Source organism: Podarcis vaucheri (genome assembly GCF_965113315.1).
Source record: "Podarcis vaucheri genome assembly, chromosome: 2".
In the NCBI taxonomy this organism is placed as follows: domain Eukaryota; kingdom Metazoa; phylum Chordata; class Lepidosauria; order Squamata; family Lacertidae; genus Podarcis; species Podarcis vaucheri.
This window is the reverse complement of record NC_138760.1, coordinates 47,194,115-47,218,425: the sequence shown is the minus strand read 5'-3', so window position 1 is coordinate 47,218,425 and position 24,311 is coordinate 47,194,115. Positions and strand designations below refer to the sequence as shown.

At 43.5% G+C, this 24,311-nt stretch overlaps 2 protein-coding genes across 4 annotated transcripts; one reads left to right on the top strand and one right to left on the bottom strand.

Moving 5' to 3' along the window:
- Positions 1-343: 343 nt before the first annotated feature.
- Positions 344-3,031, bottom strand: TRAPPC5 (trafficking protein particle complex subunit 5). Of its 3 annotated transcripts, none has more exons than XM_082212266.1 (2): positions 2,877-3,031; positions 344-2,008 (listed from the first exon to the last, which is right to left on the bottom strand). In XM_082212266.1, exon 2 carries the CDS (start codon positions 2,002-2,004, stop codon positions 1,438-1,440), a length of 567 nt encoding a protein of 188 aa, XP_082068392.1. In that variant the 5' UTR covers positions 2,005-2,008; positions 2,877-3,031; the 3' UTR covers positions 344-1,437. The 3 variants fall into 3 exon arrangements, with proteins under 3 accessions (XP_082068392.1, XP_082068394.1, XP_082068393.1); XM_082212268.1 differs by having other exon boundaries at positions 2,881-2,997; XM_082212267.1 differs by having other exon boundaries at positions 2,870-2,942.
- Positions 3,032-5,897: 2,866 nt separating this feature from the next.
- On the top strand, positions 5,898-23,879 carry LOC309526335 (early activation antigen CD69-like). Its single transcript, XM_082212265.1, has 6 exons — positions 5,898-6,055; positions 14,059-14,169; positions 15,728-15,862; positions 17,117-17,250; positions 20,450-20,535; positions 22,770-23,879. Exons 1-6 carry the CDS (start codon positions 6,037-6,039, stop codon positions 22,888-22,890), a joined length of 606 nt encoding a protein of 201 aa, XP_082068391.1. The 5' UTR covers positions 5,898-6,036; the 3' UTR covers positions 22,891-23,879.
- Positions 23,880-24,311: the final 432 nt, after the last annotated feature.

Sequence of the window (24,311 nt, the reverse complement as noted above, 5' to 3'; positions counted from 1 at the left end):
GCGCAGTCTACCCAAATATCTAGAATGCTGTTGTGCTTTTTGGTTTATTGCTGGTTTTAGTTTTTTGAATGTTTTAAATTGTTTTAATTGTTATTACCAATAAATTTTATTGTTTTATTCTTTTTGTAAACGACTTTGAAGTTTTTTCCACTATCCAAAAATAAATTTTATGACAAAAAACTAATAAATTCACTTACATCTTTATAATAATAATAAAAATAAGCCCAACAATTCAATGCTATTTGGAAGAATGCGAACACTATTACAGTCACACAAAATGGACTGTGCACATAACAGGAACAACGCACTAAATGAAGTTGAGAGAGAGACAGACAAAAACATCCTTAATGGAATTTATTAACCAGGTAAACAATTCTTCAAAACCATTAGCATCTTCATTGTATGGAATGATTTGAAACTGACTGGTTTAGATGAGATTTCTGCAATAAAATATCTTTCAACAGTATATTCTTGGTATTTTAGTTAATTTATTTTACCATTTTTTAAAAAAGGAAAAGAGAGAGAAATCTTAGTTTGGGGGTAACATCACTTTCCTCACTTCTCAGGGCAAACAGGAAACACTGTGAAGGACCAGTTATGCTGAGGGAAAGCCCTGTAAGAACAGCTCTTGGAATAACTATCAAAGGAGTCTTTACAACTCTTAGATATTTTCTTCAGGTGTGGAGACAAGTATTCAAAGAAGAAACATGGGCAGTGAACAGTGTATTTTACAGAAGCAGGTAAAGCTCTCACCGGTTCTGGTGTGTTTTACCCCTGCCCTTGAGCTTTTTGCTTAAAGTGCTTCATTTGAAAGTCTGAGCCACTCTTAAGCAAACTGGTAATGTAATTTGTGGGTTTCACTTGATTTGCTAAGGCAGCTGCAGCTCATTCCTAGAGGCAAGACAGCAAGCAGACTGCAAAGTTAAATAATAACTGATAGGCACTAGGTAAGAAGCAGCAACAGAATGAGTAGAGACAATTTAGCTCATTCCAAAGCTGGCAGCCTAGCAATAACCTTTCATCCGTGCTTTTCTAGTGGTAATGTCAGAGGGGTAACAACAAAACAAATACAACAGCATGAGAGGAATCTTTACATCAAATTACATAGCTCATATGCAAACCAAGACTGTTATCTCTTGGCTAGGAACGTGAACTGCATTCCCTCTTCAAGCCTTCACCAAGAGTCAAGCAACAGAATTAAGGGTAGATTTCTGGAAGCAGAAGTGGTCCTGTGTAATCAGTACAAATGCTGTAGAAACATTTACCATCAGTATATGGGACACAGTCACTTGTTCCGATGCCACTTGGTTCTCCCTTACCATGCACAAAGCATGGTCAGGGTAGTTATTTTAGGATACTGTCAAAGTGTGTGTATATATGCATATGCATATACATACACACAGACACAAACAATCCAGATTAAATCAAATGAAGCAGTCAGCGGCCATCCAGGGCTTTATCACGTGCTATTACTGACTCATCAAATTTGATCATGAGGGTGGTTCCCTTGTGCCAGTGGGCTGTCACCTTGGCAGGGAAGCCGCTGCAAGTGAGCATAGCCTCCACGATGCCAGCTGTGAAGGAAGCACAGTTGAGTGTGCTGTTCTCCTTGGGAACAGAAATGTAAGTATTGATAAGAGGCTCCTTCTCAATGATGTAGTAAGTCTTGTCATCGTCATTGGCTTGCTCCAGCTTGTCAGCCTCCTTCCCAAAGAGCGCCTTCCATACGGTAACTTTGATGAACAGGAGAATGTTGATGACCTTGGTTTCTCTCTTACCATTTTTCTCCCGCATCACCAACACATCCAGGATACGAGCACCCACCTGCTGACCTAGCTCAGAAAGTTTGTTCTGAAGCTCAGAAACAGAGTAGACCCTGTTCTGACAGTACTGCACAATCTCAGAAAACAATAATGAAAAGGCACTGAGGCTAACATCAGTCTTGGGTCGGGTGAGTGACCGTTCAAGGATAGCAGACTTTCCACGGGTAAAACGTGCGTCCATGATGCTATTAAGAAAGAAAATTAAAAGGGTAATAAGCACCTTTCTAGAATTCGCACAACTGCATTTCAAATGGGCCACTACTTTATATAGCAACTTCTAAATGATATTTATTTTGCACGGGAGGACAGACATATAAGCTAGTACAAGGAAGTGGATAGGATGCTGCATCTGAGTTTTGCCAGCCTAAGTTTAAATCCCTACTAGGTGACTTTGGGCTAGCCATCACCTCCCAGACTAACACAATTCACAGATTTTTGTGAAGGTAAAATGTGATAATTCCTATAAACGTATAACATTCAGATGCTTGGGAAAAGCATTCAGTAAAACCACAATATAACAAGATATGCATATCTGAGAAAAAAAGACAACCAAAATAATGATGCTTGATCACCTTCTCTACAAAAAAGGGCCAAGTAGTTCATAGCTAGTAGTTCGTAGTTAAGCCTAGCAGCCCCTGAAATGGTGACAGTGACTTACAAAGATAACGAACTTGAAACTCCAGGATCCTTTAGTCTATGCCACAAATGGAAACTTATTATTGCAAGCCTCTTTTTATCCTATGTGAATTGAAGTTCTGTGAAAGGATTACCAATTTAGCACTCCTGCTAATTGCAGTTCCCGGGGCTTGGGAAAAGACATGTCCGATAAGCCATATATCAAACCTGTTTACATTTATAGGCCAGATACGAGACACAACCCCACTTTGCACCACGAAAGAGCTGCACCTAGGACGCCACCAGACCTTCCCCCTCCCACTGTTCCTGGAAACCAGGAGGAATCACGGAGATTAAGAGGGGAAGGCAATAACAATAATGCTTCCTCTGCCTCCCCGCCAACTTTTACTGAGCCCAAATGCTCTTCATACCTCTTACCTACTGTGTGAAATTATCACTCTTTCGCAGCGATGTTCACCTTCCGCCTGTACGGCAATCTTTACGGCCGCTGCAAAAGGGGAGGGGAGAAACGAATGCGTTTAACGGAAGTGGCGAAGACTCGGAAGCGTCACCATGGCAACGAAACGGGGGCCTAGGCGGTCTTGCGACCATCGTTCCGTGAGAATGAGCTAAAACGGAGCGTTTCCTCGGAGCGCGAGTTGAACCTAAGGGAGTATTATAAGGCTGGTAATAACAACCTGCGTGTCTTTACCAAACTGCGGAAGAAAACAGGGCTTGGTAGAAGTTCAGCGGCAGAGGTTGTGGCTTGGAAGGTTGAGCGATCACCGTGGCAACCTGTCATGTACTCTATGGTTATCACACGATGAACGCCCGGCTGGATTTCCGGTCTCGTCTCTATGGCAAAAGGCAGTTATACGCATGCGCCCCTCGTTTCCCTGTTTAAAGGGAAGAGTACTGGTGAGGTTGTGGTTAAGGCAGCTTTTCTCGCTGGTTAGAAAAAATGTAGAGCGGCATGGTGTGTGCTTTGTGCCCCTCTAGTGGCCAGCTGGCATTGCAGTGATTTCAGCGCGGGGTGCGGGAATAACAAAAATATAGAGAGAGTAGAGAGTCTTGTGGCATTTTAAAGAGAAACAAACGTATTCTGGCATAAGCATTCGTTCTTACTATGCCGTAGCACATTGGTTACAGTCTTTAAGGTGACTCAAAACTCTTAGGTTTTGCTGCATCAAACACACAGCTGACCCCTCTGGAAATGGTTGCAGTGGTTTTTAAGTGATTGAAACACACAGTTACTTTGCATTCAGTAAGTGGAAGGAGCATCCATACTTTCTTTTAGGGTTGGCCATGTCTGGAACTTACAAAGTCTGAGGTAGGTGTTGAGTTTGTTGGCATCTGAGCCAGTCCCCCCTCCCAATTGTAGGCAGCTTTTCTGTCCATCTAACTCCCAAAAGCTGTTTTTGTTGGAAGCGCACCGTAGCTGCAACATTCCAAGATGTATTTCAAATTCAGATTCATCAGTGGACTGAAGTATATTGGGAAACACTTCATGTACCTGGAGAAGGATAGAGCATTGTTTCATTTGTGAAGGTATTCCCACCTCTGCTCCTCAAGAAAGAGAAAATCTTCACTAATTATTAGCAGAATATTAGACTGGGGCATTAATAATAATAATAATAATAATAATAATAATAATAATAATAATTTATTATTTGTACTCCGCCCATCTGGCTGGGTTTCCCCAGCCACTCTGGGCGGCTTCCATAGAAACAAAAAATACAGTAAAATATCACAGATTAAAAGCTTCCCTGAACAGGGCTGCCTTAAGATGTCTAAAGTTTTTTCTTTATTTTTAAAGATTCTGTGCTTCTTGATCATCATCTTTCTCTGGTGTCTGGTATTTATACACTATTCAAGGTGTTGGCTCTAACATATAAAGCTCTAAATGGCCTAGGTCCTACATACTTCTTGAGGCTTCGTCATATGATTATTCCTGCCCAGTAGTTAAGGGTCATCAGATGGTCCTGCTGTGAAGCCAAGTTACTCACTCCTCACAAGAGGGTTACAGTGTAGGGCTTTCATAGCAGCATATTCTGTGTGGCAGCTGAAGTGCTGAATTGGTGCCTGAAATCAGTAATAGCCTGCTTTGGATGAGGACCAATAATCTGAAGCACAATTCTGACAAGATGGAGGTTTTGAGGATTCCTGTTTAATTTTCTCAGGGAGAAGGTGCTTAGCCTGTTCTGGATGGGACAGTACTCTTCGTACAGGACCAGCTTTGCCATTTTTGGATGCTCTTATATTCAACTTTAATCAAGCCTCCCAAACCCCTGGATCCAGCAAGGGTTAAAGCCAGACAGGCCATTAAGAAAACAAAGGGAAGATGATGAGCCATTAAGAAAGCAATGGAGAGGGGGTTCTGTCCCAGATGGTAAATGGATGGGACCCTCCTCTATTGCTGAGAAAATTAGAAGAACAAAAGTCAGAGTTAAGAGTGGGCTATGATGTGACCTAGGGGGGGAAATGTTGCAGGTTGCAAAAGGCAGCAAGCTAGAGGATCAGAGCACAATGGTTGATTTCTGTTTGAATGAAGGCTGTGGCTATGGGAGAAACAAAACCACCTTGGGGTGTTCATGCTGTGACCCCTTCCATCATAGGCTCAGGTTGTATATATGTGTAAATAAACCCTATATGATGAAAACACCACTGTCTCTGTTGTGCCTCATTTCCAAAACGAAACATGGACCTGGTGCCTGGAACTCTTGGAATCCCACACTGCCTGGAGATTTTGGTGGTGAGCAACGGTATATTAAATAAATAATGTTTAATTCTCTCACTCTATTACTACTACTACTTTTATTTTAATAACTTGCATTCCAGTCCATCAAAGATCGACCCAAGATGGCTCATAAAATTTAACAACAACTAAAACATTAAAACCACAGAATATAACATTTGGTGTCTTTGAGTTTACATCCTGGTGTCTCTTGTTCCAACAGGGCCAGAACTTTGTAATAAGGTTTGTCACAGAGTTCCATGTTACTTAGAGCGGAAGCAGAATTGTCTGTACAAGGTCAGGGAGGCTATTTTGTCTTAATTGCTTGGAAACTTGTAAGTGGTATATAAATTGATGACTGGTGATAATTCATGTCCCATAGCCTTTTTCTTCCTTTCCTCTTCTTTGCCCCTTAGTGACTCAGCTTGCTTCGAAACTGATCTGCTTTGTGCTATGACTAGCCCAAGATGGCTCGCCATTATTGTATTTCATTTATTAATAATCACATTCTAAACCACTGCCTCAAGGCGATTTACATATAAGGTAATGAAAAACAAGTTAAAAGCAGTTAAGGCTGCTCGCCCTCCCCTCCCAGCATTACACACTAAGCAGGGTTAAGGAACTGAGGGGGCTGGTAGAAGAGACGTGATGTGTAGACCTTTTATGGCTTGTGGTCTCTGAGCTAAAGGAAGCTTCTGAGAATTTTGCAAGACATAAACATTTAGGTCCACTTGTTGTACAAGTCAGTGACGCCTGCCTTTGGGGAAGTAGCCACATCTCACTTTTGAGGGAACAGCAAACAGTGCTAAGTGCCCAAACAGTTCTGGAGCGCTGGAGCTGCACTACACCACGAGAAAAGAACAAATGGCACGTCGGAGGCCAGGTAGGAACTGGACAGCAAAAAAAGAACCGTGCAGGGTTTGTGTGTGTGCACGTAGGCCTGTCTTCTCTACCTTGACCAGCGTTTGCTTTGATGGATTAGTCTACTTACTCTACTGAAAGAAGTGACGTTTGAAAAGGGAGACCAATACCAATTTAGAGGGTAATTATTAGGCCAACTATGTGGGCAGAACAGAGGCTTCATCAGGTTCAGCAAAAGCACAGTGTGAATGGGATGGAGCAGTGTGTGCTTGCTGTGCGAAATCAAGTAAAGAAGCAGCCTGACTATCCGTGAGGATACTGGTCTCACCAGCATTCCTGGTTGACCTGCTCCCAACATTATGTGTTTCTGGTAGAGAAGCAGTGACTCATCCTGGCTTATTGACTTAATATTTGCCTCCAGTGTTTCTTGACTTCTAGCCCACTGTCTTTACTAAACAAAGAGCCCTTGTGATATAGCGGTTAAAGTGTTGAACTAGGACCTGGAAGACTAGGGTTCAAATCCCAAATCAGCCAGAAAGTTTACTGAGTGACCTTGGGCCAGTCGCCATTTCTTAGCCTGACCTACTGCATAGGATGTTTGTGAGAATAAAATGGGGGTGGGGAGAAGTGTGTCTGCCTCCTTAAGCTCATTGGAGGGAAGGTAGAATATAAATGTGATGATGATACAAAGGACCACACTGTTTTTGAACACACCTCTGCAACCTGGCATGCATTCTCTTCCATGACCCACCCACCCACTTCTGGCTGCCTCTTTGAGATTATGATTTGGACATTCTCTCTTGAGTTTCATTCTACTCTCTTTATCTCTGACTCTGGATGGAAAGGGAGGCTTTGGGTTAAACCTCTTCCGGATAATGTCTGTATGTCTGTCTCTCCCCGCTTCCCCTCCCCCCACCCACTGCAATCTACCAGGTGTGACTGTGAAATAACACAGGATATCTAGAAACTGCCCTGTACATTGCATGTAGAGTGGGATATGAATGTTATACATAAAAAATAAAGTTTACCTCCACATAATATGAAATGGGTATCTGCAGTTAGTTTATTTAGATGTTTCTTTCACTGTATGGTCTCAGGGTGGTGTACAGTGTATTAAAACTCACCAATACATATTTCTAAAACATATTGAGTCTAAAGCAATAACCAGTATCAAAGGTTACCTATATCTCTACCTGGATTTTATTTATATTATGGGTTGTATCCAGCTTCTCATTCCACATGAGGACTTCAGTTTCACTCTCTTCCCCTTGCTTGGCCCCCAGTTCCCACACTCAGCCTTGGAAAACAAATTTGGTTCAGTGCAGGAGGCACGTGAGAAGAGGAGAAGGAGGAGAAGTGCCATTGCACTTACGGAAGTTGTTCTGCATGCACAGTGATTTAGCTGGCTGCAACTGTAGCATTCTTTGATAAGACATGCCAGACAGGAAGAGATGTAATAAGGAAGCGCTAGCACTGCTGTGAGAGCAGCTTAAAAATGGAATTTATATATATTTAAGGTAGATGTGTGCTTGTATCAAACCTGTCCATTTTACCCAGCCTTCCAAAACAAAAGCCATAGTAACACATAAGGCAGTGGCCAACTAGATTACATGATTAGTTTGTTACCCTAGAATCAATGGGATGTATGGAGCACCATCTCCCCAGTTTGTTCCCTGCCCTCCCTTGCAACATATGCTTAATGAGATCATGGTGATATGGGCAGGAAAGCCATGTGAAGTATATTGCGTCTGGCTGGGACTCAACTTTGCAAAGGTTCTACTCATAGAAGGCAAGAGATAGAAAGCAGTTCCTATAAAGAATGGCCAAATAATAAAAAGAAATTTTGGCTCAGCTTACAACCAGAGGCATACATTTCCTGTTCACCTTTTCTTTCGCCTTTCTACAAGCTATGCATACTTGCCAGATGTATTTTCAGGGAGCTTAGGAATTTTATAGGCAGACTCTGTAGTTTTTATCTGATGTGTTTCTTTCCTGCTCATATGCTAGTATTACAATATGTATTTTATTTGTTTTACTATCAGGTGTTTTTTGTCACTATCCCCCGCCCTGAGATCATGTGAAGAAGGGTTTCCTCTTGTGGATTCTAACCTCACATACATAGGATCACAGGTTTGGAAGGGATCCATGAGTATCGTTCAGACTGACTCCCCTCAAACCTATAACAATATAAAATAATGCCCTATTTGCTTTGATGGTTATAACTACAGTGGTACCTTGGGTTACAGACGCTTCAGGTTACAGATGCTTCAGGTTACAGACTCCGCTAACCCAGAAATAGTGCTTCAGGTTAAGAACTTTGCTTTGGGATAAGAACAGGAATCGTGCTCTGGCGGCGCGGCAGCAGCAGGAGGCCCCATTAGCTAAAGTGGTGCTTCAGGTTAAGAACAGCTTCAGGTTAAGAATGGACCTCCAGAATGAATTAAGTTCTTAACCCGAGGTACCACTGTACAAGAAGCCTGTGTTTAGTGTTTTGGCTGGTGAACTCAAAGGCACACTAGCTAATTGTCAGTCTGCAGGAAGAACCTTGCTCTACCGTGTACTGTATTTCTCTCCTCCAATGCACCCTTTTTCTGTCACACATCTTTTCCCTTGTCCATCCCTTTCCATAGCACTTTCTGTCTCACTCCTGCGCACATGCTGTGAGTGGGGCAGTGGGTGGCTTACAGCTTGCAATGGATGAATCTGTCAATTTCTGTTTCTCAGTTTCTGTTTCTTCAATTTCTTGAATCTTGAATTCACTTCTCCGCTCTTCTGCATCAGTTTAAGGTTTGTTTGTTTTTTAACAAAAAAATTAACATCATGAACATTCATTTGTATCATAATTCGTTTTGGAGAAAGATCGTAAATTTGATGCTTCTTAAAAGTGGGAGAATTTACGGTTACATTCATTTGCATTCTGGTGTGAATTTCTCCTAATGGACACATTCATGCATGCAATTTTGCCAAATATACACATGCAAACAGCACTCCTTGAGAACATAACACAGGAAGAGCCCTTGGCCAAAGGCCCATCTAGTCAAGCATCATCTTCCCCACTGTGGCCAACCAAATAATAATAATAGTAATAGTAATAATAGTAATAATAATAATAATAATAATAATAATAATAATAATAATAATAATAATAATAATATAATATGCCTTCCATCCAGAGGCATAGTTGGGGGGGGGGCTAGCCAGATTGTTTTGCCCCAGGTGAAGCTTTCAGAGGGGTGCCATTAAGGCTCCTAGCCTGTGTGTGTGTGTGTGTGTGTGTGTGTGTGTGTGTGTGTGCGTGTGTGTGTGTGTGTGTGTGTGTGTATACATATGTGTGTTTGGTGCGTGTGCCAAACTGGGTCTTTGACCCTAGTGAAATAAAGCCTGGGTTCGCCCCTGTGCCCATCTGCCTGGATTGCCCAGCCACTCTAGGCAACTCCCAACAGAAAACATTAAAACCACAATACGACATCAACACTTAAACCTTTGGCCCCCAGCCGTGGTGGAGCTTCAAGCTCGGGGGGGGGGGAGAGCAGGCAGGGGTGCGGCTGGCGCTCATCCCAGGGGGCGTGGTGCACCACCCGCAGGGGCATGGCACCCAGCGCTGGATGAGGGGGCAGCCGCGATGGCACCCCAGCCGGATCGTACCACCAGGATCTTGCGCTCCCCCCCGCACCCCTGTTCCTTCACCAGTGGCCCCCAGACCACTGGGCCCCAGACCTTCTGGGCCCCAGAAGGTTCCCCAACCCTGATATAGAGGGTGCCTTCCTGAACACCCTCATACATCTGCGGAGCCCAGAAGCAGAACATGAATGCAGAAGCAGCCTCCCACTTGTGCTCCTGAGCAGCTGGTATTCAGAGGCATGCTGCCTGTGGTACTGGAGTTAATATACAGCCACCATAACTAGTAACCATTAATAACCTTATCTTTCATTAATTTCCCTAATCCTCCTTTAAAGCAAACCAAGCCCTTCATATATCTTATGGTATTGAATTCAAGGGGAATAATTCAATGTTGGACAAAGCCAATAGTTTCAACATTTGGGCTTTCCAGGAGGAATGATCTTCATTCTTCTCCTCGCACGCACTGTTCAGGGGGGGGGGTGTTTCTCCTGGCACCCCTCAGTGACCCAGTTTTGAGGCATGTGGATGGGAGCAGGGCGGGGAAAGCACCATTTAACAAGTAGAAGTTCTTGCATTGCTTCCACGAATGAGACTCTTTGTTGAATCCTGTTCCATGGTTTTAACTACCTTATTTTTTGCTCTATAAGACTCACTTTTTCCCTCCTAAAAAGTAAGGGGAAATGTGTGTGCGTCTTATGGAGCAAATGCAGGCTGCACAGCTATCCCAGAAGCCTGAACAGCAAGAGGGATCTCTGCTTTCGCTGTGCAGCAATCCCTCTTGCTGTTCTGGCTTCTGGGATTCAGAATATTTTTTTTCTTGTTTTCCTCCTCCAAAAACTATGTGCGTCTTATGGTCTGGTGAGTCTTATAGAGCGAAAAATACGGTATATGCTGTGTGAAGAAGTACTTCCTTTTATATCTTCCAATGTTTAGCTTCACTGGATAGCCCCAGGCTCTAGCATTAAAAAATACTAAGATACTCTCTTCACTTTCTTCACACCATGAAGCACATGTCTTTATACACGTCTATCACTTTCCACATCTTCTAAACTGAAAAACCCAAAATGATGTAACTTTTCTTCATAGGGAAGTTGTTCCACCCTCTCCGTTGGTTGGGCTTTTCTGAAACATTTTCAGTCCCCAATATCCTTTTTGATGTGTTGTGACCAGAACTGTACTGTATATCGTATTCCTAGTGCAGTCACATCATAGATTTGTATAAGGGCTTTATGATATTGACAGTTAATCTGTTTCCTAATGAGCCCAACACAGAATTTACTATTTTCATAACTGCTGCATGCTGGGGTTCAACATTTTCATTTAACCATCCACCAAGGCCTCGAAATTCCTGGCCAGTCACCCCCACTTCAGACTAGATTAGTATATAAGTGAAGTTATAATTTTTTGCTCCAATGTGCAAAAGTTAGTTGTTTTCTGCTTTAAGAAATAAAAACAAGATAATTACTAATTCCCATTGAAGTGTCTGTGTCAACTTTGCACACCTGTATCAGTGAGCAACCTAGCACAGAGATGTGGATTTAACGTTGTTGGTTAGCCATGTAGTAAACAGTTGCATTATATGAGAAGATGAGGGCTGGGGAAAGAAGCGGAATATTTTTTTTTTTAATTATTACCTACTCTACCCCAGCTCATAGAACATTCTCCAAAGGATCAATCAAGTGGGATAGTGACTGTTCTCATATTAATCATTCTCATACCTATTAGAATACCTCAAGCAAAGCAATCCAATGGTGGCCACACATGGTGGAAGCCATGTATCTCTCACTGGAACTATGCTACATTTCTGTGGTGATGCATACAATCATAGGATGTGGTGGTTTTTTGGAGGGGGGTTAACCTGTGTTTGTGTTGAAACATCACTGAAAGGTTGAGTGGTCCCATTGGCTCTTACAAAATTTGCTCCATACAGCTGGGGCTACAAAGCTATCTGAATGGGGCCTTTTACCAGATTTGGATCTGGCCTCTGTGATACTGATCTCATAGACACCAAGGGGATCCATTTCCCATGTGCTTCATTTATTTTAGGCATTTGTATCCTGCTCTTGAGAAGCTTTCTAGAGAGGCTTACATAAAATCAAAACAAAACACTCCCTGCTTGCGGTCTTAAAAACACAGACACACAAGGGAAAAGCGACAAGGAGAGAAGAGAAAAAGCAAAACTCAGGCACCAATTTCTAGGCAGTTGTTCCTATATTGACTATTATTTTGTTCCATGTGGCTTTGTACATGGCCTTACCCATATGGAGAAGAAATACTTGCTAGGTGGTACACAGCCACTTCTGCAGTTGTGGCAGTAGTTTTTCCAGCCACTCACAGCTACAACTCTCACTATCCTGGTTTGCTACCTGGACCTAAGCCATGGTTTGGCTTAGCATGATGTCTAAACTTGGATTCCTGGGTTCCCTCACTTCAGTCAAGCTACAGGCTGTAGTCAAGGTTTGTTTTCTGCTTATCACTCATAGGTTTGTCTCAGTGGCAGATTTAGGTTTGATGAAGCCCTAAGTTACTGAAGATATTGGGGCCCTTTATATGTCCAGCTGTCCTTTGTCAACCACAAATTGTCACTGTTTTTTGTGTTGAATATATGCTACATGGTAATTTATGGACCTAATAGTTCCATACACAACACAAACACTGTTGCTGTATGTAGGTTTTATTTTATTTGTTTTTTTCATCTTATATTTTGGAAACGTACATCCAGGTTTTTTCCTTTAAATTTTTTTGGGGGCCCCAAGAATGGAGCCCTAAGCTATAGCTTGTTTAGCTTATACATAAATCCGGCACTAGTTTATCTGTGGGAGACAAGCAACATGCCCAAGTTTGCATGTAACACCAAACCAAACCATAGAATCATAGAATCATAGAGTTGGAAGAGACCACAAGGGGCAACGAGTCCAACCCCCTGCCAAGCAGGAAACACCATCAGAGCACTCCTGACATATAGTTGTCAAGCCTCTGCTTAAAGACCTCCAAAGTAGGAGACTCCACCACACTCCTTGGCAGCAAATTCCACTGTCGAACAGCTCTTACTGTCAGGAAGTTCTTCCTAATGTTTAGGTGGAATCTTCTTTCTTGTAGTTTGGATCCATTGCTCCGTGTCCGCTTCTCTGGAGCAGCAGAAAACAACCTTTCTCCCTCCTCTATGTGACATCCTTTTATATATTTGAACATGGTTATCATATCACCCCTTAACCACCTCTTCTCCAGGCTAAACATGCCCAACTCCCTTAGCCGTTCCTCATAAGGCATCGTTTCCAGGCCTTTGACCATTTTGGTTGCCCTCCTCTGGACACATTCCAGTTTGTCAGTGTCCTTCTTGAATTGTGGTGCCCAGAACTGGACACAGTACTCCAGGTGAGGTCTGACCAGAGCAGAATACAGTGGCACTATTACTTCCCTTGATCTAGATGCAGCCCAGAATTGCATTGGCTTTTTTAGCTGCCGCGTCACACTGTTGGCTCATGTCAAGTTTGTGGTCAACCAAGGCTCCTAGATCCTTTTCACATGTACTGCTCTCAAGCCAGGTGTCCCCCATCTTGTATTTGTGCCTCTCATTTTTTTTGCCCAAGTGCAATACTTTACATTTCTCCCTGTTAAAATTCATCTTGTTTGTTTTTGCCCAGTTCTCTAATCTGTCAAGGTCGTTTTGAAGTGTGATCCTGTCCTCTGGGGTGTTAGCCACCCCTCCCAGTTTGGTGTCATCTGCAAATTTGATCAGGATGCCCTTGAGTCCATCATCCTAGTCGTTGATAAAGATGTTGAATAAGACCGGGCCCAAGACAGAACCCTGTGGCACCCCACTAGTCACTCTTCTCCAGGATGAAGAGGAACCATTGATGAGCACCCTTTGGGTTCGGTCAGTCAGCCAGTTACAAATCCACTGAGTGGTACCATGGGTAAGCCCTGAGTAATGGAGCAGCTGCTGGACTGGAGGAGGAGTGAAATAGCTGCAGTTTTTGCTGTGAATACTAGCATGCTGTCTTGATCACGTACAGCCATAAGAACTGGGTCACTGTGTGCTTTCTAAGCCACATTACATATTTTTCTACATGGCTATTTTGCATAAACCAGTGGTGTCCAAACGTTTTTCAAAGAGGGCCAGATTTGATGAAGTGAAGGGCCATGGCTGCCAGGTTGTTGACCTTTTTTTAGGATTGAAGTTGTAGTTGTTGAGCTTCTTTTAGGGTTGGAGTTGTTGAGTTTCTTTTAGGACTGGAGGTTTTTTTAGGATTTTACCCCAGGAAATAAACTGCCACAGGGACCGGATTAGGCCCCCGAAACAGACTTTGGACATGCCTGGCATAAACAGAATACAGTAAATGATGGTTTTCAAAGGGTGTGTGGATTTTAATACCACCCCTTAGCTACTGTTTCTTTCTCTAGATTCCATAGAAAGTTTGACCCCATCTGAAAGGGATTATGAGAATGTTGTACCTCCCCATTTGCTGAGATGGCAACAACCAACCCCACAGCAAACACAGAAAGCAGATACAGGTAAGTGATTCTTAACAGCACAATAATGTCCATGGCCTCAATCTGGTTTGGGGATTGGGAAGAAGCCAATGCATGTGCTGTGGAAATGCCTGTGAGGCCTCACCCTATCACCCCATCCAAAGGGCCCACTAGAACCTGTTTAAATAATTGCTCACCTAGATCATTTCCAGGTAAATAAATAAACTATCCTATTGGGGGAGTTAAAGCCATATATTGGGGGAGTCAAAGCTATTCGTGTAGTTAAAGCCATGGTTTTCCCAGTACTGATGTATGGAAGTGAGAGCTGGACCATAAAGAAGGCTGATTGCCGAAGAATTGATGCTTTTGAATTATGGTGCTGGAGGAGACTCTTGAGAGTCCCATGGACTGCAAGAAGATCAAACGCATCCATTCTTAAGGAAATCAGCCCTGGGCGCTCACTGGAAGGACAGACCGTGAAGCTGAGGCTCCAATACTTTGGCCACCTCATAAGAAGAGAAGACTCCCTGGAAAAGACCCTGATGTTGGGAAAGATGGAGGGCACAAGAAGAAGGGGACAACAGAGGACGAGATGGTTGGACAGTGTTCTCGAAGCTACAAACATGAGTCTGACCAAACTGCGGGAGGCAGTGGAAGACAGGAGTGCCTGGCATGCTCTGGTCCATGGGGTCACAAAGAGTCAAACACGACTAAACAACAAATTAGGAGAGTAGGTTGACACAGATCATGAGCTGAGTGACCACACCATTTTGACATCTTTCCAAGGCCTTCATTATTTTTAACCAATAGGATGTTTCGTTAAATGACTCACTGATGCTGATAGGTCAGCTTCGTGCAGAAAGGTAGAATGGATGTGTCCTTGAGCGATACACCTCCCTTAAACTAAGGCTGTGTGCACCCTGTACCTTTATAGCACATTCAAAACATCATTTTCATATAAGCAGCTTTTTTTTTCCTAGACAGAATGGTGCCGGAACGTACCTCCCTCAGATGACCCACCCCAGAAGCTCCCCTCCTCCTGCTTTGATCAAACACCATCTATTACAGATCATATATCAGGATGCCTGGTGCTTATCTGCCTGCTGTACACACTAGGCTCATCTGTCCTTTCAGAAGGATTGAGCCTAGAAGACAAGGAAATTGGTGGTCTGAGGCACCACTTAACAGGCCCATGGAGAGTTTGTCTGAGGCACAGGGCAGGATTCTTGATAGAATAAAACTATAAACAAAAAAGCAGCCAGTCCCTGCCCACCCCACCTTCAGCTGGCTTAGGCCTCTGAGGCCCAGGGCCAGTATACCCACCTGTGTCCCTCCCTCTGCAGGGGCCTGTCAATATACATTAGGGGGGTTCACCCCAAGTATCACCCTCCACCACCCCACCTCATCTTTGAACTACAGATCCCACCATCTCCCATCCACAGCAGGTGTAGTGGGGGGAGGAAGTGGGCTGCACTTAAGCATGTCATCTCATATACACATGCCTTTTACATATGTACAGGTCACATCTGGCCCCTTACTCTGTGATACCAGCTATTTCTCTGTGTGTGCTATAATAGTCACTCTTATTGGTTATCTGCAGGTGTGCCCACACCCACCAGATTTACTGATCATACGGACTGCTGTTGTCGGAGAGCTTCTATCGTCACCCTCTACATCTTGGTGTTTGTTTCCCTGTTAATAGCGTCAGCTGCCTTTGTGCTGGCCTTTCTGAAATGTAAGTTCAACAGAGGACCCGGAAGGGCACATCATCCTATGCCGCTGGTCATTTTAGTCCAAACATTCTCAAACTTTATACTGTGAGAGGAACTGTTAATGTGCCACAGGAAACATACTAAAAAAATAGGATTCCTGCTAGCCTAAAGTACCCACTCCCAGAGGAGGAAGCCCACTGTGTTTCCTCATTATGTACAGTTCTTGCCTTCTTTCATTCAGCCCCACCAGAATGGGGCGAGTCATGTTACCACACCTTTCTGCATTGTCTGATCAGTCACTGCTAATGCAGCAGGCCCAGAGCCACTCAGATGGAAATGCAGCAGTTGGGCTTCTTGCGTGGGTAAAGGAAGTTCTCACTCTTAGCAGGCTCATGTATGAACCCTTCTTGGATGTGAGAATGAAATGTACCTTCAGCTTCTCTCCAGAAAAAAGTGCACTTATCAGAAGTTCATGAGGCATTGTACTAATTGATGTTAGGGCAAAAGGTGTGTTGTGAGGAGGAGTGGAGAAAATGTGGCACCCTCTTGGTTCGGCACCCAGTGTGGACAAACCGGTTGAGTACCCTTAAATCCGCCTCTGTCTGTGGCCTTCCTGATGCTGTTGGCCTCCAACCTTTGTCAGCCCCAGCCAGCATGGCAAGTGGTTAGGGTGATAGAAGTTGTACTCTACTAGCATCTAGAGGGCCACAGGTTCACCATCTCTGATACACAGAATCAAAGCCTTTTGCTGTGGGCAGCTGATGTGGTCACTTCCTGATGCAATTTTCATGGGACTATTGTGTATGCGAGAAGTTGTCAAGCACCAGTTGATTAAATATTCAAATACAGATTTGGCTCTTTTAGAGGATAGCTAGCTGCCTTGGGTTTCTGAGGATAGTTCAGCTATGTTGCTGTAGCACCGGCATGTACACTGGAAGAACAGTAGCCAAGTTGTTAGAGGGAAGATGGTGTTAGGAGCTCTACAGCCCAAAGGAATAGAGGAAAAACAGGGCTGAATTATAGGTTAAATCCACAGCCTGTTGTGACGATCCATGGGCAATGGATCAAAACCTTATGTACTCTCTGCTGGGCTGGGTAGAATACATTTGTAATATATAAATGTGCAAATATCCACAGCAACAGTATAGAATGGGGAGCCCAGTTTTGGATGGATGTATATGACTAGCAAGCTATGCTAAGATCTGGAGCTTTCATGATTAGTACATAGAATCGTTTCAGTACCATGGTTTCTTATCCCAGGGCTCTGTGTGTTTCAGTTAGTCCTCAGTGTCCAGGGGACTTTCAGAAGTATCAAACAAAGTGCCTTTACATCTCCACTCTTAAACATACCTGGGCAGAGGCACGGAGGGACTGCAGTAGGCGAAGTGCGCCCCTGGCAACGGCTGAAGCGGTGAGCATTGGTGAATTTCCTGGAACTAACCTTGCACAGAGAATTAATTAGATTTCAGTGATGCAGGACACACACACACACACACACACACACACACACACACACACACACTGTTCGTCCCATTCTTGATCCTCATAGTTTTCTGTGATGGTCCATCTGCTACTCAGTTTCTTTACTTAACTCTGTTCCTAGGTACAGTAGTGGCATACAATTGCAGCCTCTTATGTACCATGTGTGACCTTTCCCCTTCCCAGAATTTTACTCAGATTCTCGCTTCACAATTTTCTCCTGCCATTTGTTTCCTGAACACTGCCAAATGTGCTGAAGGCGCCTCATTGGCCACTGTGGGATGTTGAACCCAACAAAGAAGAAATATGTCCCAACCCACCCACCCACAACAAATGAGATCTAAATATCAAAATTATACAAAATAGAATAGTATGAACTAGTTATATAAAGCAACTTTATATCACAAATAAGAACAAATTCAAGCTGAGTGCTAATCCACACTTCTGCTTGGAGTATGACTTCCCTTGATCTGGACAGTATAGTTCTGTTGATGTAGCCTAGAATAGCATTAGCTGTTTGTTGTTGTTGTTGTTGTTGTTGTTGTTGTTGTTGTTGTTGCTGCTGGCTCATGTTAAGCTGTTGTCTACTAAGACCTCTGGATACTTTTCATATGTACTACAGTGGTACATCGGGTTACAAATGCTTTGGGTTACAAACACTTCGGGTTACAAACTCTGCTAACCTGGAAGTAGTACCTTGGGTTGAGAACTTTGCCCCAGGATGAGAACAGAAATCACACACCGGTGGCACAGCAGCAGCGGGAGGCCCCATTAGCGAAAGCGCGCCTCAGGTTAAGAATGGTTTTGGGTTAAGGACGGACCTCCGGAACGAATTAACTTTATAACCCAAGGTACTGCTGTACTGGCAAGCCAGGTGTCCCCCATCTTATATTTGTGCAGCTGGTTCTTCCTGTCTAAGTGTAGAACTTTGCATTTGAGCCTATTGAATTTAATTATGTTAGTTTGGGCCCATCTTGAACCCTGATTCTGCCTTCTGTGGCCTTGGCTCCTCTTCCCAGTTTGGTGTCACCTGCAAATTGGATGAGCATCCCCTTAATCCCTTCATCTAAGTTGTTTATAAAGACGTTGAAAACCATGGGCCCGGCACAGAACCCCATGGCAACCCACTTGTCCCTTTTTTCCAGGATGACGAGGAACCATTAGTGAGCACTCAGTCAGCCAATCTCATTTAGTTTGTTAAATTAGAGGTGCAGTTGCTATAGTCCAGAGCTATCTCAGAGGTCCTAATTTGGAGGGTAACTTGCAGTTCCTTTTTAGTGCTGCTCAGTGGCGTAGCGTGGGGGGTGCCGGGGGTGCCGGCCGCACCGGGCGCAACATCTGGGGGGGGGCACTCACACTTGCAGCTCTCTGCCCCTACCTGGCTCACTCACTCTCTCTCACTGCAGTGCTGGATGTGCAAATCCGATCTGAGCCGCTGGGTCGCCGCCCACTGTGGAGGGGGTGGGTGCCAGGCGTGCGGTGCGGAGAGAGAGTGAGGGACTATCTGGGGGAGGGACAGTGCAGCGGCCGCCCAGCGCAGCACTGAGCGCAGGAGAGAACCACACCAGACCAGCCCAGGCAGCAGCAAGAAGAAGCTGGCAGCAGCGGCAGGTTAGGGGTTAGGGAGCGCAAATTACTTGCCTTGTCCGGGTGCTGACAACCCACGCTACGCCGCTGGTGCTGCTTATACTCTTCTGGAGTGAGGGGGAGGGCAAAGAACAGACTCTGATCTGACCTTTCCTGCTTTCCGAAGACAGTTCAGAAACTTCAGCAAGTGCAGAATTCAGCAGCTAGGTTGCTCACCAGTGCAAGATGGTTTGAGCATATTACTCCGATCCTGGTCTGACTGCACTGGCTACCAGTTAGTTTCCGGGCCCAATTCAAAGTGCTGGTTTTGACCTATAAAGCCTTAGAATCATAGAATCATAGAATCATAGAATCATAGAGTTGGAAGAGACCACAAGGGCCATCGAGTCCAACCCCCTGCCAAGCAGGAAACACCATCAGAGCACTCCTGACATATGGTTGTCAAGCCTCTGCTTAAAGACCTCCAAAGTAGGAGACTCCACCACACTCCTTGGCAGCAAATTCCACTGTCGAACAGCTCTTACTGTCAGGAAGTTCTTCCTAATGTTTAGGTGGAATCTTCTTTCTTGTAGTTTGGATCCATTGCTCCGTGTCCGCTTCTCTGGAGCAGCAGAAAACAACCTTTCTCCCTCCTCTATGTGACATCCTTTTATATATTTGAACATGGCTATCATATCACCCCTTAACCTCCTCTTCTCCAGGCTAAACATGCCCAGCTCCCTTAGCCGTTCCTCATAAGGCATCGTTTCCAGGCCTTTGACCATTTTGGTTGCCCTCCTCTGGACACGTTCCAGTTTGTCAGTGTCCTTCTTGAATTGTGGTGCCCAGAACTGGACACAGTACTCCAGGTGAGGTCTGACCAGAGCAGAATACAGTGGCACTATTACTTCCCTTGATCTAGATGCTATACTCCTATTGATGCAGCCCAGAATTGCATTGGCTTTTTTAGCTGCCGCATCACACTGTTGGCTCATGTCAAGTTTGTGGTCAACCAAGACTCCTAGATCCTTTTCACATGTACTGCTCTCAAGCCAGGTGTCACCCATGTTGTATTTGTGCCTCTCATTTTTTATTGCACTTGGGCAATAAAATGACTCAGGACCACAACACCTCAAGGACCGTCTCTTCCCATATGAAACTACCTGGACCCTGAGATCATCTTCTGAGGCCCTTCTTCATGTGCCTCCACCTTGAGAGGTCAGGAGGGTGGCAGCATGAGAACAGGCCTTCTCTGCAGTGGCTCCCCATCTGTGGAATGCTCTCCCCAGGAACGTTCGCCTGGCACCTTCATTATATACCTTTAGGTGCCAGGCAAAAATGTTTCTTTTTAACTATGCCTTTGGTTGATCTGATTGACATCCTATGCGCTTTTAAAATGTGGCTCTCTTGTGGGGGATGTGTTATTGGGTTGTTGTTTTTATTGTGGTTATATATATATTGTGGTTTTTATGTTTATCTTTTCTGTGAACCACCCTGGAACCTCCGGATATAGGGTGGTATATAAATTCAATAAAATCATCATCATCATCATCATCTCTCCTTAGATCAAGGAGGTTAATCTGAACCTTGGAAATAATTCTGAATACTGGGTTGACAACCCTGAAGGAGAACAGAATAAAGTGACTAGCAGGTAAGTAAGCTTCATTTACTGCTGTTGGCCTCCTCTCCAAATTCCTATCTGCTCACAAGAATTTTATGACCACACGAAGCTGCAAATGTGTGCTGCACTTTTCAAAAGAGAACATTATGAAATCAGCTGACAAGGGTCACATCATGGGCTGTAGGTATCCATTAAGCTCCAGAAGAGAGAGAGAGAGACAGAACGAAGACCAGTGTGGGCTAGGTAGAGCAATTATATGAATGCCAATGTATACAACCTTTAGTTTGTGTGATGAATTCACCACAGGTTTATTTTCCCCAGAGATCCTGGGAATGGTGCATCATGTACAGCACAAGATTCCATCTCAGGGCCCATCCTGCTTCTTGTCCTGTGCCTAGAAAACATGGCTCTGAGTGATTTTCTGCTGGTCCCATGCTTTCTAGGCATAAATCCAGTGGTTTTGCCTTTGCCCCGCCACTTTCCCCCAGAAAACCTGCTCTTTAGCTCTAATTCAGAGCAAGCAGAAGTATGGATGAGCCTTCAGTATATCTCAGTTTTCTTGAGAAACCCTACTAGTGTGGGTTAAGCCCTGGATATGGCAAGTTGTAATTTTGACTAACCAAAGCACTCAGAAAGCTGGTCCGTCATATCAGAATTCTCCAGAGGAGTCTATATATGGAGAAATTATCACATTAAAAATACTGAGAACCAAGCCTTTAGGTGGGCACCAAATGTTATTCGAGAGATGACAAACCTACCAGTGTTTCCCTAAGTAAATTGTCACACTAGGTACTGTAATTGTTTCCACCTCCTGATGTTTCTGTAGGAACTTACAGCACAGACCTGTAAAGGTTAAGGGGTTCAGTGTCAATCGAAACCCCCAAACTGATAGGCTGTCACCACTCCTGTTAACAGTCCACCCCCAACTCAGACCTGGGAGATGCCAGACTCCTGCAAGATTCCAGGAAATAAGAACTAAAACGCTACTCTCTGCTGTGTGTAGCCTCCAGCAGAACAAAACACTTACATGTTAGCCCAGTTTGACCAAAGAGATCTAAGGCACCGGTTTAGATCAAGGCAAGTTTCCAAACAACCACATAAAAGTATAGCATATATTGAAGATTTCTAAAATAGCAGAATGAGAACTCTGTTAACCAATTAGAATGAGAGATTTTACAGTTGGTAGGAAGTGCTGATCAGTTAGGAAGGGGATTGGCCAACCAAAGGAAGCCAATTCTCCTTGATATCGCATCATTGAGGCTTATCATATCCACCAAGGGAAATTTTATCATTAACATTTGCCAACAATCCAGTGAGGTGTGACAAGGTGTGTGAATGGAGCCAACCTCCTTCTGATGTTTCATGTCAGATGGAGAGCAGTGGTGGTCCATCTTCTGTGCGTGTGATGCTTTCGACATGAGTTGTTCTCTCCTAGGCAATGGAGTACAGGGTTTCTAGAGGTAGATGTAGATTCTCCTAAAGTGATTGAGAGGGGGAGAGACTGGATTTTTTGGTTACCTGTGCAGTGAATCAGCATATTCAACACCTACGGTAATAAATCCTTCATCTGGACCTTCCTTTAAGGTCACTTCCACCCTATTTTCACTGGAATTGACCTCCTTTGTTCACTGGTTTTTTATGTGTAAATTGCATTTGTAATGACAGCCCATGTGAGCTCCTCTGCTGTCTTCCCAATTTATTCAGACCTGATAAGGGCCTCTTTTTGTTGTAAAATACAATTGCAGCACCAGTCTGTCTAGTGTGGACTGGCAAAGTACTATGGAGAGTACTTTTGAGTTATTGTACCTTTTTAATTAGTCACATCCTCCTAATTAGTTGATTCCTTTTCAGTCACTATGGCCATGACTTTCATGAATTGTCCTTCATAAATCATTTCCTGTTCCCTGCAAATTACAGGAGTGGAGGAGTTTATTGTCGTTAATTGGTTGTATTTATGTTAGACACTTTGAGTGTTTCATTTTGGAATTGGAGAGCTCAGATGGAAATGCTGCAATAAAATGAATTAGTAATATATAGTGGAACTTTGCCCAATGAAAACAGTATTATCTAAAGTGTCATGTAGGTCCACCGTTTTAATTCTGCTTCCAACTGATTGCAGAAAGGCAATGAATGCCTCACCAGTGCTAAAGGGTCCTGATCAGTTGAAAGCAATATATGTGTCCTTGTGTGTTCCTTAACTGACACTTGTAGAATTGGGTCATTCTTTCCCAGTAAAAATGAAGCATGTTATTCTTTCTTTATAGAACTCGGAAGACAGAAAATGAAAATTGTACATTTGTCTCCTGGAAAAACAATACGATTGCTCCTTCACAAACTTCTTGCACCCATCCTTTGCATTACATTTGTGAAAAATATCAAGCATAAGAAACAATATATTTCCATGTTACTTTGTAAGCTTTATATTGTCATTTGTGAAAAATTACGGCATGTAGCTGTAATGTGCTCGTCTATGTATGTGCTCTGTTCATAGTTTCAATGTACGGCGGACTTTGCACTTCTATGGCCAGTTGCACAGGAATATGTCTCACATGGCTGTTATAGTGCTATGGAAGTATATCTCCAGAGCAGAAACAAAACAGCCAATTTTGAGGTGGGCAAACAGCTGAGAATGGTCTTTTTTTAATTTGGTATGGCACTAAAGAGCAGGTGTGTCTGCTTGCGGCGACCAGCTCTTGGTCTTCTTGTGTGTGTTTGTGCAGAGACTTTGCATCTTGTCTTCCACCACATCACTGTTGGGGGCAGAAATGGATCATGCTCTGAAAACTGAAAAAAGAAAGAAAAGGAAGTAAACAGGAAATGGGAAGGGCGAGAGAGAGCATTAAATATGGCTTTAAATAGCACAAGCATGTTACGAGAACAAGGGAGCAGCAAACTGAAAAACACTTCCAAAAGTGGATTTCAGCCAGAAAAAAAGGATGTTAGAAATGTGCCTCAGTAATGAGGGAAATCAGAAACAATTACCTCGCTGCTCATCTGGCAATGTGAACTAATATTGAAAATACGAAAGAAGAAAGAGGAAAAAGAGGAAAAACGTTCAGTGCTGGCTTTGATTCAGCCTTTCTAAAGTTCAGGATATGACTGGATGATTATGCAAACGTGTAAAAATAAGGGAAGGCAAAGAATGAGAATGAAAATACAGAAGAAGAAGCTCAAATTATACTTACCTGATTTCAAGGAATTGAGCTGAGCCTAAAGTAATACACTGTTGTGTATGGAACTTGCTTGAGAAATGCCGAGTTAAAGATAGACAAATCTCACAGTTTTGGTTTCTCCTCATTTCAACTTTTTCCAATCTTAATTCACCCTTATTTCTGCATCAGTTTGTAAATATTTTTAAAGTTCATGAAAAATTATTTGCATTTTCCTGTGCTTTCCTCCTGATGTGTTTTGGATGCAGTTGTGCCCAGCGTATGCATTTTTGCCAGCATATTCCCTAATATGCTATTATCACTAACACATATTTTTAATGTCTGCATTCTTTTACATACTGTTGTTATTGTTGTTAGAGAACTGCATCACAAAAGTGCAAATTTCAAAGGGTAGCTGTGTCTTGTGCTTGTGTACTGGGTCTAGAAGTCTGGATTGGGTAGATTTACTTCAGCATGCAAAGTTTGATCTTCGCCCTTCAAACTAGGTCAAATTACAAATGCAAACACTTCTTGACTGGCATAAACTGAGAAGTATTTCAAATGAATAAGGTAGTAGCAATAACGATTGGATTCTGAGTACACTGGTGCCTTGGTTCTCGAACCCAATCTGTTCTGGAAGTCCGTTCGCAAACCAAG

Bases quoted from the DNA above. Each gene is read 5' to 3' on its own strand.
- TRAPPC5 (XM_082212266.1), bottom strand. From the start codon at position 2,004: ATGGACGCACGTTTTACCCGTGGAAAGTCTGCTATCCTTGAACGGTCA.
- LOC309526335 (XM_082212265.1), top strand. The intron at 14,170-15,727 runs GTAAGTGATTCT...GGTTATCTGCAG, and splicing joins AACACAGAAAGCAGATACAG to GTGTGCCCACACCCACCAGA. The intron at 17,251-20,449 runs GTGAGCATTGGT...ATCTCTCCTTAG, and splicing joins CCCTGGCAACGGCTGAAGCG to ATCAAGGAGGTTAATCTGAA.